Source organism: Balearica regulorum, chromosome 2 (genome assembly GCF_011004875.1).
Source record: "Balearica regulorum gibbericeps isolate bBalReg1 chromosome 2, bBalReg1.pri, whole genome shotgun sequence".
NCBI classification, from domain to species: domain Eukaryota; kingdom Metazoa; phylum Chordata; class Aves; order Gruiformes; family Gruidae; genus Balearica; species Balearica regulorum.
The window spans coordinates 27,300,683-27,316,191 of record NC_046185.1 but is presented as its reverse complement, the minus strand read 5'-3'; the positions used below and the strand labels follow the sequence as shown (position 1 = coordinate 27,316,191).

The window sequence follows — 15,509 nt, the reverse complement described above, 5'->3', positions numbered from 1 at the left end:
GGGAGGCTGCCTCGGCGCCTCTTACCTTCGCCCTCCCTCCCTTGAACTTCTCAATGAACTCGGGGAAGGAACATTTTAGCTCCTGCTTGGAGCAAGAGCGATTTGAGAGCTGCGTCCGATTAGTTACTTTCAGTTTCTCTCTAACATTTAGGAGGGCAGAGTACAGTAACAACACAGATATTTCTCCATAAATGTAATGGAGTCACGGGTGTCTCTGCTAGGGTGGCAAGTCCTTCCCTACCCTAAACCCAGTTTTAGCCCAATCTCGCAACTTTGGCACTAACAAAAGGACTCGAAGTCGCCAAAAGTCAAAGGCTGGTCTAAATGGCCGGGAGTATGGTTCTCATCCTTCCCATCTCCCTTATCGATGGTGCGTTGCGAATTTATGGAATCAAACCACTCAGCTCAGATAGACGAGATGACACAATTGCATTGTATCGCAGTTTTGGAAATGCAATCCCTAACGTTGTCCTATCGTTTTAGGAAACGAGATACTTGCAAGATCGCGGTGCAGCTAAAGACGATGTGTACCGCCTGAAATATTTCTTGCAAAATAGCCTGAAGTGATGGTGCCAGTGCTACATAATCCGATGATCGTAATGAAACAAACAAAAAGAAAATCCCACCAGAAATATTTCAGACACTCCGACTCACACTGGCTAGCTATGATCTGGAGAGAGGGGAGGCAGGGGAAAAAAAAAAAAAAAGCAAGTCCTAAATCAAGACAGAAACCCAAGGCTGTAGAGGAATATGTGCTTGGGAGGATTATTTTCTTTAAAAAAAAAAAAAAAAAAAAAAAACCACAACAAACCCAAAACCAACACACCTGGGTGTTTGGTTTCTGGGCTCTTGAGAAATATTCTGGGTGCGAGTCTGTGAGCCGGGGACAGCGGGGGTAAGAGCTGCATGCAATGCTAACCTTGCCCGGGCACAGCGGCAGCCCCGGTCCGCCTGGGTTAGTAACAGCCGCGGGAGCCCCTCAGAGCCAGGAGAGCCCTACGGGAAAGGAGAAAGGGGAAGAAAAAAAGGGGCTCGGGGTCCCCCCGCCCCAGCGCGCCCTGCCCGCGCCCCGTACTCACACTGCAAAGGACCGGAGATTCCCACCATTCGCCACGGGCTGCGAGCTGCAAATAAAAGTTCCCGTCCTGCTCGGGGGAGAGCCGGCAGCCCAGGCTGCTGGAGGGGCGAGGGGGTGGGAAAGGGGAGAGCAGCGCAGCGCGGCTTCCCTTCCCAGTCCAGATGATCCACGTCCACAAAAGTCAAAACGAGCTGAGGAGAAACTCCAGCTGCTCTTCCCCCCCTCCTCTCTCTCTCGCTCTTTTTTTTTTTTTTTTTAAAGGAGGATCAGCTCGAGAGAGAGACTACTGGTTCCACGGGAAAGGACAAGAACCAAAAATAAAGCAAAGTCTCCAAGTCGAGATAGTTAATGCCCAGGTCCTTCTCCTCGCTGCCGCCGCCGCAGACAAACGTGATGTGGAGCGCAGGGAGCGGCCGCTGTCAGTGTCGGGGTCTCTGCGTGTCCCCGGGCAGCCGACGCATAGCTCTGCCCCCGGCGAAGCCGAGCCGCGCCGATGCGGTGCCGTGCCTTGCCTTGCCGAGCCGAGCCGAGCCGAGCCGAGCCGCCCGCCCAAGGCTGCGCCGCTCCCCGCGCCGCTGCGCCCGGCTCCCCCGCTAGCAGGCACCTCGCGAGGCAGGCAGCATACTGCCGGCAGCCGGCCCGGCCCCGCTACCCAGGTGCAGGGGGGGAGGGCTTAAAGCAGTGGGAGGTGATAGAGGTAGGAGACATCTGTGTCGTGAGGAGGTTAGTGGGGGTCAAGTATATGTTAACAATAGGCGAGCGCGGTCCCTCTCGGGCAGCCTGCCTACTCTTTCTTTCTTTCGCTCGCTTTTACTGGGTGGACATCTAACTTGCTCCCTAATGATGCCTCCCCGGCTTTAAGAGTCCAGACTGCCCTGCAGTAACCCAAGACAAACACTTTCTCTAGCCATCTGGAGAGCTCCTGGCTGCTCTGCCTGTGTCTCATCACTGTGTGAAGAGACAGCAGTGCTAGAAATCAAGCCACTCTCAGATCTACTCTCTAATCCCCTTCTGTTAGCTGATTTCCAGTCAGACTGTTTGCTTTTGCATTAGATAATAGCCTTAGAGAAAACAATTATCATTTTCTTTTTCCCTTTGTTTTTCCCTCTTTCTAAAGTACAGTATCGAGGAAGGCCTCCCTCTCTCTTTTTTTAAGAAATATATAGTCTTTCATGGCTTGCGGAACACAGATGCAATTTCACACTTTCCTGGAAGGGGATTCTGGATTCTTCGGAAAGCAGCGACACGATCGCAACTGCAGTGAAAATTAATTACTATCATCTACAGTTAATAGAAGCATGCCACCGTTTGACTTCGTCTTTCGTTACATAATCATTTCGGTAGGCATCCATATATTTTCCGATTCATCAGTTGTTCCTTTCTACGTTTCACAGAGAATATTATTGTCAGTCATACAACCTGCAGCGAACCGGTACTACTGCTGTCGTGTTGACACTATATAAAGAAGGCGTCTCCACCAAAAAAAAAAAAAAAAACCACAAACACATCAACTTCATATATCGAGTGAAAAAGACTGGGTTTTTTAAAGTTACAGATAATGGATTGAAACTGTTGGAGCTGCCTGGACATTTAGCTTCATTTTTTCAAATGTCAGATGTTAAGTATAAGAGTGAGCATAGAATAGAACTTCTAGTCAAGCTGCGTTCTTTATTCTTGTACATGTATGTGCGCACACGCGCACGCACGCACACACACACGCACATACGCTATAGGCCTGATCTTGCCACTTTATGAATGCCTAATTTTAAACATACAAATGGACCTATTGAATGCAAACTAACCTTATGTGTGTTTATCATAAGAATGTACATGCATGTTCCAGAATGAGGGGAAGCATTTTTATATGTATATATATATATAAGCATATTTATAGCAATATTTGTCTGCCTCTGTGGCTGACTTTGAAAATTTAGTTGATTTTGAAAATATGTTTAAAATATATTTTATGATCTGGATAAATCTATCTTTTCTGCAGATATTTAGGGACATGGAGCTTTAACGAACTGATTGGCATATAGTAATAGAGAGTCAAATTTACCTTGAAGTAAATTCAGCTCAACAGAGCATAAATCAGGACATGTTTTGGTCTACTGTGATTACAATTTACAAAAATAGTGAGAAGCCACAAGTCTGGCATTGATTTCTAATTTAAAAGCTATCTGTTTTACAGAGGTCTATTTCAAGGCCAAAATTATGGGAGAACCTTTAAAAAAGTATTATTTTAAAATAGTCCAAAAATAGCAAATTTCACAAGGCTTCTTTTGTCTACGGCAGATCTAGAAACTTCAGTTGAGCCTGAAAATCTTTGTGACGGGATACTTTCATGCCAATTGTTGTATTTGTAAACTGAAAAATAAATGAAAGATTTGCCAGTGGTCCCAGAGCATGTTTCGCTGAACTGTCAGGGACTGAACACCGAGTCCTAATTCTCAGTTTACAGCTTTAAAAAAAACCCGCAGCTCTTCCTCTTTGGTGTGTACCTTCATTCTGAAAGATCAATCTACTTTCTAGGTATTATCTTCCAAAATAGGGAAGGAACATCAGTTTAGATTTAGAAACTCTGGAAACTCCAGTCTGAGCTATTGACAATTAAATATCTACCTACAAACTGATTAAGTTTACAGACTTCTGCCTTCCCTTTCCATAACGAGAAAAATACAGAAATCACCTATTAAACCCCCAGCCCTGGCTCGTATTGCACAGCATTTCCCATTGCTACCAGTAAGGACAAAGCCTGCCCAGATAACGAAGCATAGTAGAGAGTGGTAAATATTGACTACTTCATGGCAACTACACTTTTCTCACAAACTCTGAGAGATAAATTGACACTATTCCTAAATAATAAGAGATCGTAACTATCGAGTATTATCATTGTATTGCAAAGCTGATGATTGAAGCTTGGCTTATTGCAAATTTCTCTTATCCATGCCTTTTTCTTTTCTCTATTTATTTCCTGGAGAAAGTAGATATGTTTTAGTGAAAAAGGAAAAAATAAACATGTTCTTTGAAAGATGAATTCATGTTTGCAGGAAGAAAAAAAAATGCAGCCTCACAGTAGACTTCACAAATACTTGGTAACTTTACACCCTGCAGATTTTTTCTGCAGACTGTAGATGCCATGTCTGATTTGACATATGAAGGATTTACACTGTGTATCACTGTGTGACACTGTGTGAGAGAAAGGCTGGTAAAAGTATAGTTGCACATGGAAGTCAGAAATATCCTGCTAGGCTGTCCAAATCTGACTATATTTTGATTGTACAGAGACCGATCAAATGTTCAGAGCTGAAACATGGCTTATTCTTTACTGTGAATAATTATATTATGGGCAGTCATCTGCACCGAAATTCTTGGAAGAGAACTTATATATCAACTCACCTCATTGCAGTTTAAAAATAGAGACAAGTATGTCCCTTCTAATTGTCACTGCCTTGCAGCTCTGAGTGTTACACATTGTCACATGTCCCCATCCAGAGCTCAATCTCCTCAAACACTTTTCCACTCAAACCATGCAGACTTTTAAGTCTGTGCTTGTTTTTTTCAGCCACGTCTCTCAATTAAAGCACCTTCCGCTTCTGAGAGGCTCGGTTTCGCCCTCCGTGAAGCACGCGAGAATCACGCTATTCGCTTCCGTTGGAGCTGGATTGGGCCCTGGCTCATGGATCGGGGCCGTGTGTGGTTGCTACAGCACTCATTTGACAAGCACTCATTTTGATGGAGTGGCGCAGTAAATGTTCATATAAAACTAAATAGTTGGATAGAATGCTAAGCTGGATCCTTGATAGCTTTAACTTATGAACCTTTCCCTTAAGCACGTTTTTCCAATTTTCCCTCTAATTTACAAGTAGATTTTACATGTTAGCGTGGGCCGCGATTTCTTTTCATTTCAGTTTGTTCGCACACCTTTTGTAGGTCGCGCAGTCCAGAGGACGGCAGCGGGATGGAGGCTGCTGTGGGATTCACATTAACATTGCATATGCTTTCCCTGGGAAATCCTTCCCGGTTTAGCCAGAGTACAGGCTAAATCCTGCCTTGACCCCGGCGCAGAAAAGCAGCAAAGACATAAGAAGTCCTGCTTTGCAGAAATGCTGCCCCCTGCTCCGGGGCCTGGCGAGGGCTGGGGCAGGTGACTGAGTTGCTGGATGCGCTTTGCAGCTTCACATATGGGGGAAACATGTGCCAGGACTAGCGCTTGATAACGAGAGCAGGATACGTGCAGTAGCAGGATGGATCCCCACCCTTTAGTATGCAAAGCGTGTCCACTAGGTGATGTACATGCTGCAAGAGCTGACATATTACCTGCTTCTCTCTCTGTTCATACTATTGTTTACCCTTTGCTTTTGGTAGTGAGGAAAACGTATCAAGTTCCTTCCAAATTAAAAAAAGAGAGGCTATCTGCTTTCAGGACTTTACAAGTTCCACTGATGTACATTTTGACATCTTCTCCTCGTCTAACGTGATAGATTTCAGCCCTGCTTCATGTACAGTTATTTAGGATATCCCTTAATTAAATTATATGCTAAGGACATTTTTTACATTCTTGTTTGCCTTTTGGCATTGTCAGGACTCCTAAACACCCGTAAATGTTGCAGCATGCTGAAGCACTTTGCAGAAGAATATATGCACAGTGACAGAAAAAGAGGAGCTGGGTTATTTTGGAAAAGATCGCATAAACAAAAAATATATATTGGCAGTCATTTGCGGGAATGCCAGCTTTGTCCCTCATTTTCAGTGAAATATGGCTTCTTATTAAAAACCAGATCTTTTCAAGAGAAAAGATTCTACTGGTTAAATAAAGCAATACCAAGCAATAAGAGGGAGAAAAAATATTTTGAAAACTTTCACAGAAGCAAAAAGCTTATCTTGTCTTAATCCATTGTCTATGTTTTATTTATGCAACCAACTATGTATGGAATATTTATTAAATGAATATTTAATATTAAATATATTTTAACACAGAAAACATTTATTTTTAGTGCTGAGGTTTTTTGTCTGTGCTGAAACCAAAAGAATAGATTGTGCTGAAATAACACAGGCTTAGCGCTTCTTCTCTAACAAACGTGAAAACACCAAAATGGAAATAATAAATTTGGTTTCCATCAATGTCAAAGAGCAGGAAACATTTTGCTGTTGAGGTTCCTGGAAGCAATAAGTGCTGTATTAACTGCCACGCAACACACACACACTCTCACACAGGATACCTCGCCTAACCAGGGGAAACCGTTGCCCTAACACACATGCATACAGTTCCTTAACTCCCCACCTGCTGGGCAGCCACCTGCAATAAACAATAGTGGTCTATTATCAGACAGTAATAAAATAAGCAGCCACAAAGCTGTTTACCTAAACACCACTAGAAGTCCCCCAAAAGCTGAGCTGAACCCCTGCCTCTGAGGCAAAGTGGGGGGACCTCTCTTAGGACAACCTCTGAAGGCCAGCACATTCCCTTTTCAAATATACCTACTGTTTAACTAGAGACAGCGACCATCTGTACCGTACGTAATGGTGCACAGCTACTATAAAGTAATGAATCCAAGGTGCATGATCTATTCCAGGTTTCCTTTTGTATATACACAGTCCCTCGGTGCTCCGTCTCCTAAAAAGTACAGTGACATTTTGTATATGGAAGGCTAACGACATAACTCTCTTATCTTTTTCACTGACATGTTGACAGCACCTTATTCCACTTACACACAAGCTTAAATTGGGGATATAACTGCATTTCCCTGCTGGCTGCAACTAACCAATATACTGACCCTGCTCCCGTATCAAATATCGGGCTCATTCAGATTTCATAAAGAGAGGTGAAGTCCTCTTTTGGTATATCAGATCTCCATGTCTTCAGCTGTAAATAAAAACAAATTGGTCTAGCTGGGAACTCTATTAATATCATGACCTCAGGATGATGTAACTGAAACCGCATTTTCCACACACCCCCCAACCGCTGTTTATATTTGCTTCAAACTAAGTTAAACAAAGGTATGTTTTAAAGCCCCTGTCTGGGGAGAAAAAAAAATATCTGTTCTTGAAGGCAGTTTTTATTGTAGTGATTGCTTCAAAATGCATCTGTGTCTATAACCTGGAAAACTCCTTCACAGAGATCCATAAATACTTTAGAAGCCACTTAGAGATTTTGGTATTCTGGTTTCCTTTACATCATTGTATTTACAATTTTGTATATACATATATGTTTTGACAGTTCCTATGCAAGTCAAAATGAACTTTAGACTTTGCCTTGCCTTCCATGACTATTTTAGAATTCACAAGACAACAATTTAAACATCAAGTTTTAACTAGGGTGTAGTACACAGCTTAAACTCAAAAACACATATTAACATAAAGTAGGTATTTTACTTTTTAAAAAACAAAACAAAACAAAACAAACAAGTATCATAGCAAACAAAAATGATATTTCAAAGTTTCAGACTGCTGTGGAAAAAACTCAGCTAGATAATTGAGTCTGATACCACTTCGTTTGTTGGACTCTATTTAAAGCCTGGTTTATTTTTAGAAAGAAACTGATGAAATCTAGTTTGCTCAGGAATAGTTATTTGCAGATCAATAGCAACTTAAAATGTTGTCTCATATGCACATCATTACAGGGAAGATGCTTTGATACATCAGTCACTTATTACTTCTGCTCTCAGGCAAATAGGAAAAGTAGAAGTAATGAAAAAATTATGTCTTGTAGAAGACAGAAGTATTTTTTCCCCTTTCACTGGCAAAAACTTTCTTTTTAAAAACTTTTAAAGATGGTAGTTAAGAGGACGTAGGAAGTAAATAAACCATAATACAGAAATATTCAGAAAGAGCAAAGCACGGTGTGAGAGATGCTATTTATAGAACGAGGAAATAAACATAACACTTTTAACACTACACAGTGCAATGCAAAAAATTAACATTTTAAAGGGAAAATAACAATGAGGATGCCTAAGAAAACCCACGTTATATGGTTAAAAAAAAAAAAGAGCTAAATTCAGCCACCTTTAGTTGAACTGAGTAGCAACCAATTCTGGTCTGTTCTCCGTCAGTTCGTTGGAACTTTTCTTGAAATTAGGTGCTGCTGCATGTGTCAAAATCTCATCTGAAGTGCCGTAATAATTTATTGCCCGTCTGTAGAAACAACCTGATTCTGTCTCACTGAAATAACTGACGTGTTTGGCCACTGATTTCCTAGGGAAGGAGCCGAACTGGAACACTCACAGACCTTATTACTAAAAATACTCTTCTTTTCAAATAATGTATTTTTAGCTCAAACTTCTTTCCTTCTTGCACAATTACTTGCCTTTTAACCATGGGCAAAAAAAGTAAACATGATGTATTTGATAGTTATGTCCTATAACAGAAACCAAGTGAGTCAAATTTAGAAGACATTTTAAAAAATTTCAAAAGTAGAAACTATCTTTAGTCTGCAAGACATAAGCATGTTAAAATATAGAAAGGATTCATTTCCCTGGTTTGACTTGTGTTTGTTCACTGCCAGCAGCGACAAAACTTATAAACTGTGTCTCTAAAGCATCCAAGAGATCCAAGAAGATATGACTTCTGAGCCGCTCTCATCACCTACGGGACGTGGTGCTGCGAAAGATTCACCTTACAGCAGCCCCTGCCGCTTTGCAAGCAGCTTAAAGAACTGGAAATTAAGCTTTTTGGAAGGTCCTGTGTTAGAAACGGACTGTTTCTGATTGCATATCTGCATTTCCAATACAGCTCTGGTATCTGTGAGTTGGGGAAGGGTATTGATATCTGCGTTTTACAGAGCCGCGTAAGTGGGGGCTGGCTCTTGGTCTCATAACCGTGAGATCTCCTCTGGGTTAGCAGCTGAAGGAAGAACTTACAGCCAGTTCTGCTCTTCAGCTCTGACGTGGAAAATCTGCAGGGAAAATCAAAAAAAGGTTCAGATTTTGAATTAGAGTTGATGAATCATTTGTATTTGTCTGTTTGGTGAGCATGAGCTTCTGTTTTGTCCTTTTAAATTTTTCTTACTTTATATAATGAGAATTTTTTTTGTACTGACTAGATCACTGTGAGAAGGTGAATATCTTTGTGGTTCTTTACAGAAGTATAATCACTCTTCTCACAATTTATAATTATTCAAACTTTATTTAATAAAACCCAAGCAATATATCTGATGTTGCTTCTCCTATTTATCTTCTTAACAATTTTTGGCCTGGAAGCTTCCCAGTCTTGCTTGTTTATCTTCTCATATAGCTTTGAGGTAACAAATGTCCCCATGTCCTCCCTTTGCCTTTCTCAATCCATAAACAGTCTTTCAGTGAAATTTGCTACACAGCAGCAAATTGCAGATCCTGATGAATCGTAGGCTTCAGTGATTTCTAGATGAAGTCAATCTCTCTGTTTTGTGGGACTCCTCTGAAATTGATTCCTTCAGATTTCCAATTTCAAAGCTGGAGATTTCTGTTTATTAAATTTAGCATTCTTCAGCAAAATTATCTCTTTATTGGGATCACTGTCACTCAGCCAGCATTTCAGAGTTCAGTAACAGCAAATGAAAAAAGCTGAGAGAGTTCAATATTCTTTCTCCTTTAGCTGTATCAGAAGAAAGTTTCCTAATTTTAGTTTGCGTAAGCTTTGGGATCCACTCCAACACTTAAAGAAGAAAGTCTGAGGATTCCTAGAATTAGCATCGCTTCATCTGAAGTCCTTTAGCAGAGGCATTGAAGATGGAAAATTTTCATCTGGCTGGATATGGTGTGTTGGGGGTTATTCCACATCACAAAAGCTATTGAATTAGACCTCACAGGCATTGTATATCTCATGGAGTATCTAGCTCAGAAATGTATATATATATATAGACACATATACACATATGTATGTGTCTATATATATATAAACTTTTCTCTGTTCTACTTACTTGTGGAATGAGTGGGAAGTAGGATAGCCACACACACATACACACACACACACACACACGCAAAAAGGAGAAACCCCAAACCAACAACCAGACATTTTTCTCCTGCAGATGCTACTTTCGCTGTTATTTCCCAAAGTCTCCCAGGTAATGTTGTGTGTATGAGATTTCTCTGAATTCTTTCTTTCTGGATATTGTGAGATTCATGATTTTACCCCATGGATTTGGAGCTACTTACTTGGAACTATTATACCAATATTCTGGGCCACTGCTCTGCATTTGGGTAAATATCAGGGTCTCTAATGTGTCTTTTGTAATAACTTCACTTCTAATAGGTAAACTACAGTTCTTAGAAAAAAAGATATAGGGAACTTGAACTTGTTAATTATAGGCAACTAATCTCAGACTTCAGGGAGATCTCTGCCTACAGAAGTGATGGGTGGCTGGGATAGTGGCTGGTCACTGAGAAGTGCCTGAGCTAGCAGGGTTAGATCACTGCAAATACATGTAGCAATTGTGCATAAGCCGTATACAATTAGTTTAACCCGTCTGGTTTCTGCAGTCATGCCAGCATGTCAAAAGGACGACAACTCACACTTTGGCCTTGATGACTGCTTTGACTGAGAAGAGTGATCTCCGTAAGTTTCCAGATAAACTTAATGTGAGTAGATTTTGCAGTAGGGTATACATCTGTATTTCAAATGCATGAGTGATCTCCACAGCCTAAACAGTACCTTATTAATAACATGGGTATCACGGGGCTGTCATTAGACATTATCAAGACGAAGAACGTACTATATCATTCTTTTGTGTGCCCATGTGGTTGCCCAATATTCTCTCTCTATTGGATTGTGCTTGGTTTTGGCATCTGAAAGCTATCTGGAACAATAAGCTACAGGTTTCCAATCATGTCCATGTAATTGGAGTAGCACCATACCAAGACCATAGCTGCTGGCATCTGCTGAAACAGCTGTAGACTTAGAAACATCATAAAATGCCAGAACTGGCGATGTAGTCAATAGAGTCTTAAAACTCTCAAAAACACACTCCTGTTCTTTATCCCATTTCTTTTCAGTGTCTGTTCTAAGCAGTTTATTAAAGAAATTGGCCTTTTTAAAGAGAGGTTAAGTATTAATTTGCTTCAATTTTTATCATGAAGATGAACCATACTGCTTCAAATACATTTTTATATAGTGGTATTTCACATACAGTCTTGATTTTTTTTCTGCCTCCTATTTACTTCATGTCCATCACATATCTTGACTGCTATAGCCTGTATTTTCCTGTTTAAGTTTAGTCCAGCAGCTTCAATCACCTTCAGAACTTATGTTAACCCTCATGTTGCAACATTTCTCAAACTCCCAATAATCTACAATTATAATTATATATTCCCTTTATGGCTTACAGGAACTCCTTTGGAATCATTCTGAGCTACCTGTGATGCCAAACTGATGATCAAAGCAGTAGTGAATGATGTCATCATTTTGGCATTGTCATGATAAAGTAGACCTTGTTTGAGTCTCTACCTGCATCTTGCAAGGATATTGGTGTATCAGTTGATTCTGAATTATATCTTCCTGCTGACAGAACAGACCAAGACAAGACCGCTTAAGTCTACCTGTGTGGTATTTTCACCACACCTGATACTCCAGAAGCAAGCCAAGTATCACTTCCATTCCGAGTTCTAATCTGTAGCTCCCTACCATCCTACAGAGATTCTTTTAAACTGTGGAAAATACAACTTTAGGCAATACTTGGCATGAGAGAAACACATACCACTTCAATTGGGTTAAACCACTTTTTCCTGAATTTGGCAGATTTGACCAAACTGGCCTTACCTCCTCTATGCACTGTACAAAACCTATTTGAAAGATTTACCTGTAGTGACATCATTGGGGGGGGGGGGGGGAGGAATCAAATAGCCAAATAAACAAATAACCAAATCAATAACCAAAGCAGATGTTGATTCAATGTGTGATGTGTCTCTGTCCAACCGAGCTTTTGACCACTACCCTGGGCTTCTTCAGCGTAGCCCTAGACTTTTAGATTTATTAAAAAAAAAAAAAGTCAAACACAAAAAAGGAAAGAGAGAGTATTTATTTTCCATTGTTCTTAATGGAGACATCAGGAATTCCTTTCAGATTGCTTCCACATTTCTCCTGGGCTACACTGTAAATGATTTCAAATTGCTTGTGTCCCAGTCCTGTCTCACCTTTCTGCTGCTTGAAGGTGAAGACTCTGACTGAAACTCCCAGGACCAGCCTGATCCCTCGTCACCAAAGCAAAGCGGGAATTCCAGGCACCTTCCTCGGGGAAGCCAGGACAAGGAGAACAAAACTGGGCTTGGCACTACTGGCTTCTTTCCATTTCAGCTGTCCTCAGTTTTTTCCTACTGGTGACTGTGGTTCCCATTCCACAGTAAAGGTAAAGGACAGCTGAAAAGGAGGTGCCTGCGAGCATTCATTCCTTCTGCATGGCTGGGGCTCAGAGCTGTCTCCTTCCTTCATCTGTGTGGAGACACGGTCGCCCTAGGCTCTCTGGTTTGTATACGTCTTGGGTCTGTCTCCCCTTTCCTTGATAAAGAGTGCTCAAGCGTCCGTCCTTCCTTCCTTCCTTCCTTCCTTCCTTCCTTCCTTCCTTCCTTCCTTCCTTCCTTCCCTCACTGCCTCCCTCCCTCCCTCTATCTCTCTTTCCCACAGAAACTCTCATTTTTCCGAAGTTAGTTATTATTGCTGTGCCAGTTCTCCCACATTGTTTAAAATTTACCTTGGTTTTTAACTGTAAGATTTCTGTGAGGCATATTTGTCAGTTCTTTACAATCCTACATATCAGACGCTCTCTGATGTGTTCATTCTTGTTGGTATCAAAGCCACAAGGCTCTCTGTATTCATTCTGAGTCTATCTAAGAACTTAAATCACATCAGAATGTGCTTATCAAACATGTTAAGGGCAACGTCTCAGCATCACCTTCCTTTAGAAAGACAAATGATTTATAAATATTTTCCGCTTCACTTCACATTGGGTAAATTGATGTGCTAACGTGTACGTCACCACTCTTTCTGCTAAAGTGTACTTCACCGCTCCTCGTGCTAAGTTCTTTGTAGCACTAATTTCACACACTCCATTTCACACGTATTGATGGCTGGAAATCTGGACAGCATTAAATTTTATTAAATAATTAATATCTGATATGGTGCCAGAAAACAGTAAAAAAAGCTAGAAAAGACCTACTCTGGTTCACAGGTGTAACTTCTAGAGGCCAGTGGCAACACTGGGGACAATCTTCATTGTGATCTTTCTTTAAAAAATAAACCCCTGTGGTTTACAGCTCTTCCTATAATCATACTTCTGGCCTTTTGAATTAGGAAATAAAACTCACTTTGTTATATTTGCAAGTGTTTCTCCATACTACCAAGTACTTATATTTACAATAAGAACCAGAGTAACAAAGAATACAGGATTTGGGGGAAAAATAACAAGTATGATCCCTTTCCTTGTTCATCCTGCCAGTCATTGAAGTCATTGTTATATTAGTATCAGAAATATGAAATCTGCCCCATTTTATATGTCAACCCCTTGGCTAGAGTCTGTACCAGATTCTCAGTGTCAAGGTTATAGGGATCTCAGCACAAACCTGTCTCCCAAAACCCTCACGTTCCTCTATAAGCCAAGAATACCCAGGAGTGGCCCCACTGCTCTGCCCCACCTCTCACAGAAATGCCCTTCCCAAATACACTCCAGTGCGAATCCACTCGCTGCAGGTGAAGGTTTTCAGCTCTGCTGTCCATGGTCAGGTGGGATGGAGCTCAGTGCTATCGCCACCAGTGCTGGTCGGGAGATCCTGCTTTTTTTATAGGATCTGCATCTTTATAGGAGCACAAAAAGACCACCGCCGTCTCTGCTCTGGTGATACTGTTGGTTTTGTCAGGTCTCACTCTACCAACCTCAATAAAGCCAAAACGGTGCCCTCAGCCCAGCCAGCAGTAATCCTGCTTCCCTGATGAGACCTAGACCTCAGCACCCAAGCAAAGCCAACTTGGCAGTAGTCAGATTTGCCCTACCTGTAGCATGCACTGCGCAGTCTTTCAGAAATAGGGTGCTGATAACAACACGGTATCACTTGCACATATTGAAATATGACCTAATTACAAAAAAAAAGGGCTTTGGAGAAAGTAACACTTAGTAAAGATATGTATAAAAATACAAGGAAAGGTGCGGAGACTGGGTCTTCTGGTTCTTCCCAGTAGAGGGAGTAGGGAGTTCCCTCCATCATTTCCTCCACTCACGATGTGTACATATGGGACTTAAAATTACAAGCGAGAAGAAAAGCTCTGTCACCTCTTTCATTTCTGTACATATTAGCTTCCTACATAGGGTGGGTAGTTCTTCCAGACTAACTGCATGTCTTTCTCGGGAAACGGATTTCGCTGTTTGGATGCTATTATGCAACTCTATAGGATCGGTATCTGTAGCAAAAATACCACAGATCATTTCAAAGGGTACTCACACTATCGCATATACTATTTTGAGTCGCGTGCTTTTTTCAACCACTCAGCAGAATTGGCAAGCATAGTTTCTTTAAAAAGGAATCAAGAATAGATCTGTTTTTGTGGCAACTGTGGTTCTTGGTAAGGAGGGAAATGAGGGGAAATGATTCACAGGCTTTCTGATAAGTACAAAGTATTTATAATGGTACCATGTCATAAACTGTGTGATCACAGAATTTAACACTGCAAATATTTTCTCAGATTCTCTAATTATTACGATAGTGCTGCGCTCTCACACAGTGCTTTTCACCAATGCACCTCACAAACAGAAAGGTCCAGTTAGTAGGTGAGGAAATGGAGGCACAGCGCGAACGAGAGTCACGACTCACACGCAACACCCAGAAAGTCACCGACACGGGATCACCCTAGGACCAGTATAGTACTCGCAAACCCGGGCAGCACAGCCAGCCTCCCACCCCATCTCCACCTAATGATAGCTCAAAAGGGAGAATCACAGAGGAGGAAACCTGTTCTTCCCTCTGTGATGGGCTTTAATAATCGGAAGCCACCAGCTTTTCTTCCCAATGAAAGAAAATCTCAGCAAAGTTACACACCTTCTGTAACTCCCAGTAAATCAAAACCTACTCTGTGACACCTGTGTGAGTTCATCATTGAAAGGAAAGGGCATCAACACAGAGCCACAAATCCAAAGGGACTGCTGGCAGCTGTATCGAGGCACATTTTCCTTCAGACTGAGACTGTCCTAATGTAAATGATCAAAATTGGGAAACACCTCCAAACCTCTTCAAAAGCTTAGAAACCACAGGATCAGAGAAACAAAAATAGTCTCACGCACTAGGCAGAAATGTTTTCTTTCGAGGGTATTAATCAGTTAGCCTTAAAGAATTTTAAAATAAGCCTATTATTAATTTGTGCTGTGGTAAATTTTAGAGTAATGCTAATTGCTTAATATTAAAAGCCAGGAAAAGTACAGTGGTTCACATTGCTAGGTTTTGTAATTTTTTTTTTCCCCAAGAAAAAAATACTATGG

At 41.3% G+C, this 15,509-nt stretch overlaps 1 protein-coding gene across 4 annotated transcripts in view; it reads right to left on the bottom strand.

Moving 5' to 3' along the window:
• The window catches only part of RUNX1T1 (RUNX1 partner transcriptional co-repressor 1), a 114,261-nt gene extending 112,915 nt beyond the window's left edge, over nucleotides 1–1,346 (bottom strand). For 2 of the 4 annotated variants that reach the window (XM_075743737.1, XM_075743742.1), the window contains exons 1-2: nucleotides 1,080–1,346; nucleotides 920–996 (exon numbers count right to left, since the gene is read on the bottom strand). Coding sequence is in view for 1 of the 4 variants with exons in the window: in XM_075743740.1 (XP_075599855.1) it covers nucleotides 1,080–1,107 (28 nt within the window). In the remaining 3 variants the exon portion in view is untranslated. The remainder of the gene's footprint in view (nucleotides 1–919; nucleotides 997–1,079) is intronic. The other 2 variants (XM_075743736.1, XM_075743740.1) reach the window with 1 other exon arrangement.
• Between the last annotated feature and the right edge of the window lie 14,163 nt (nucleotides 1,347–15,509).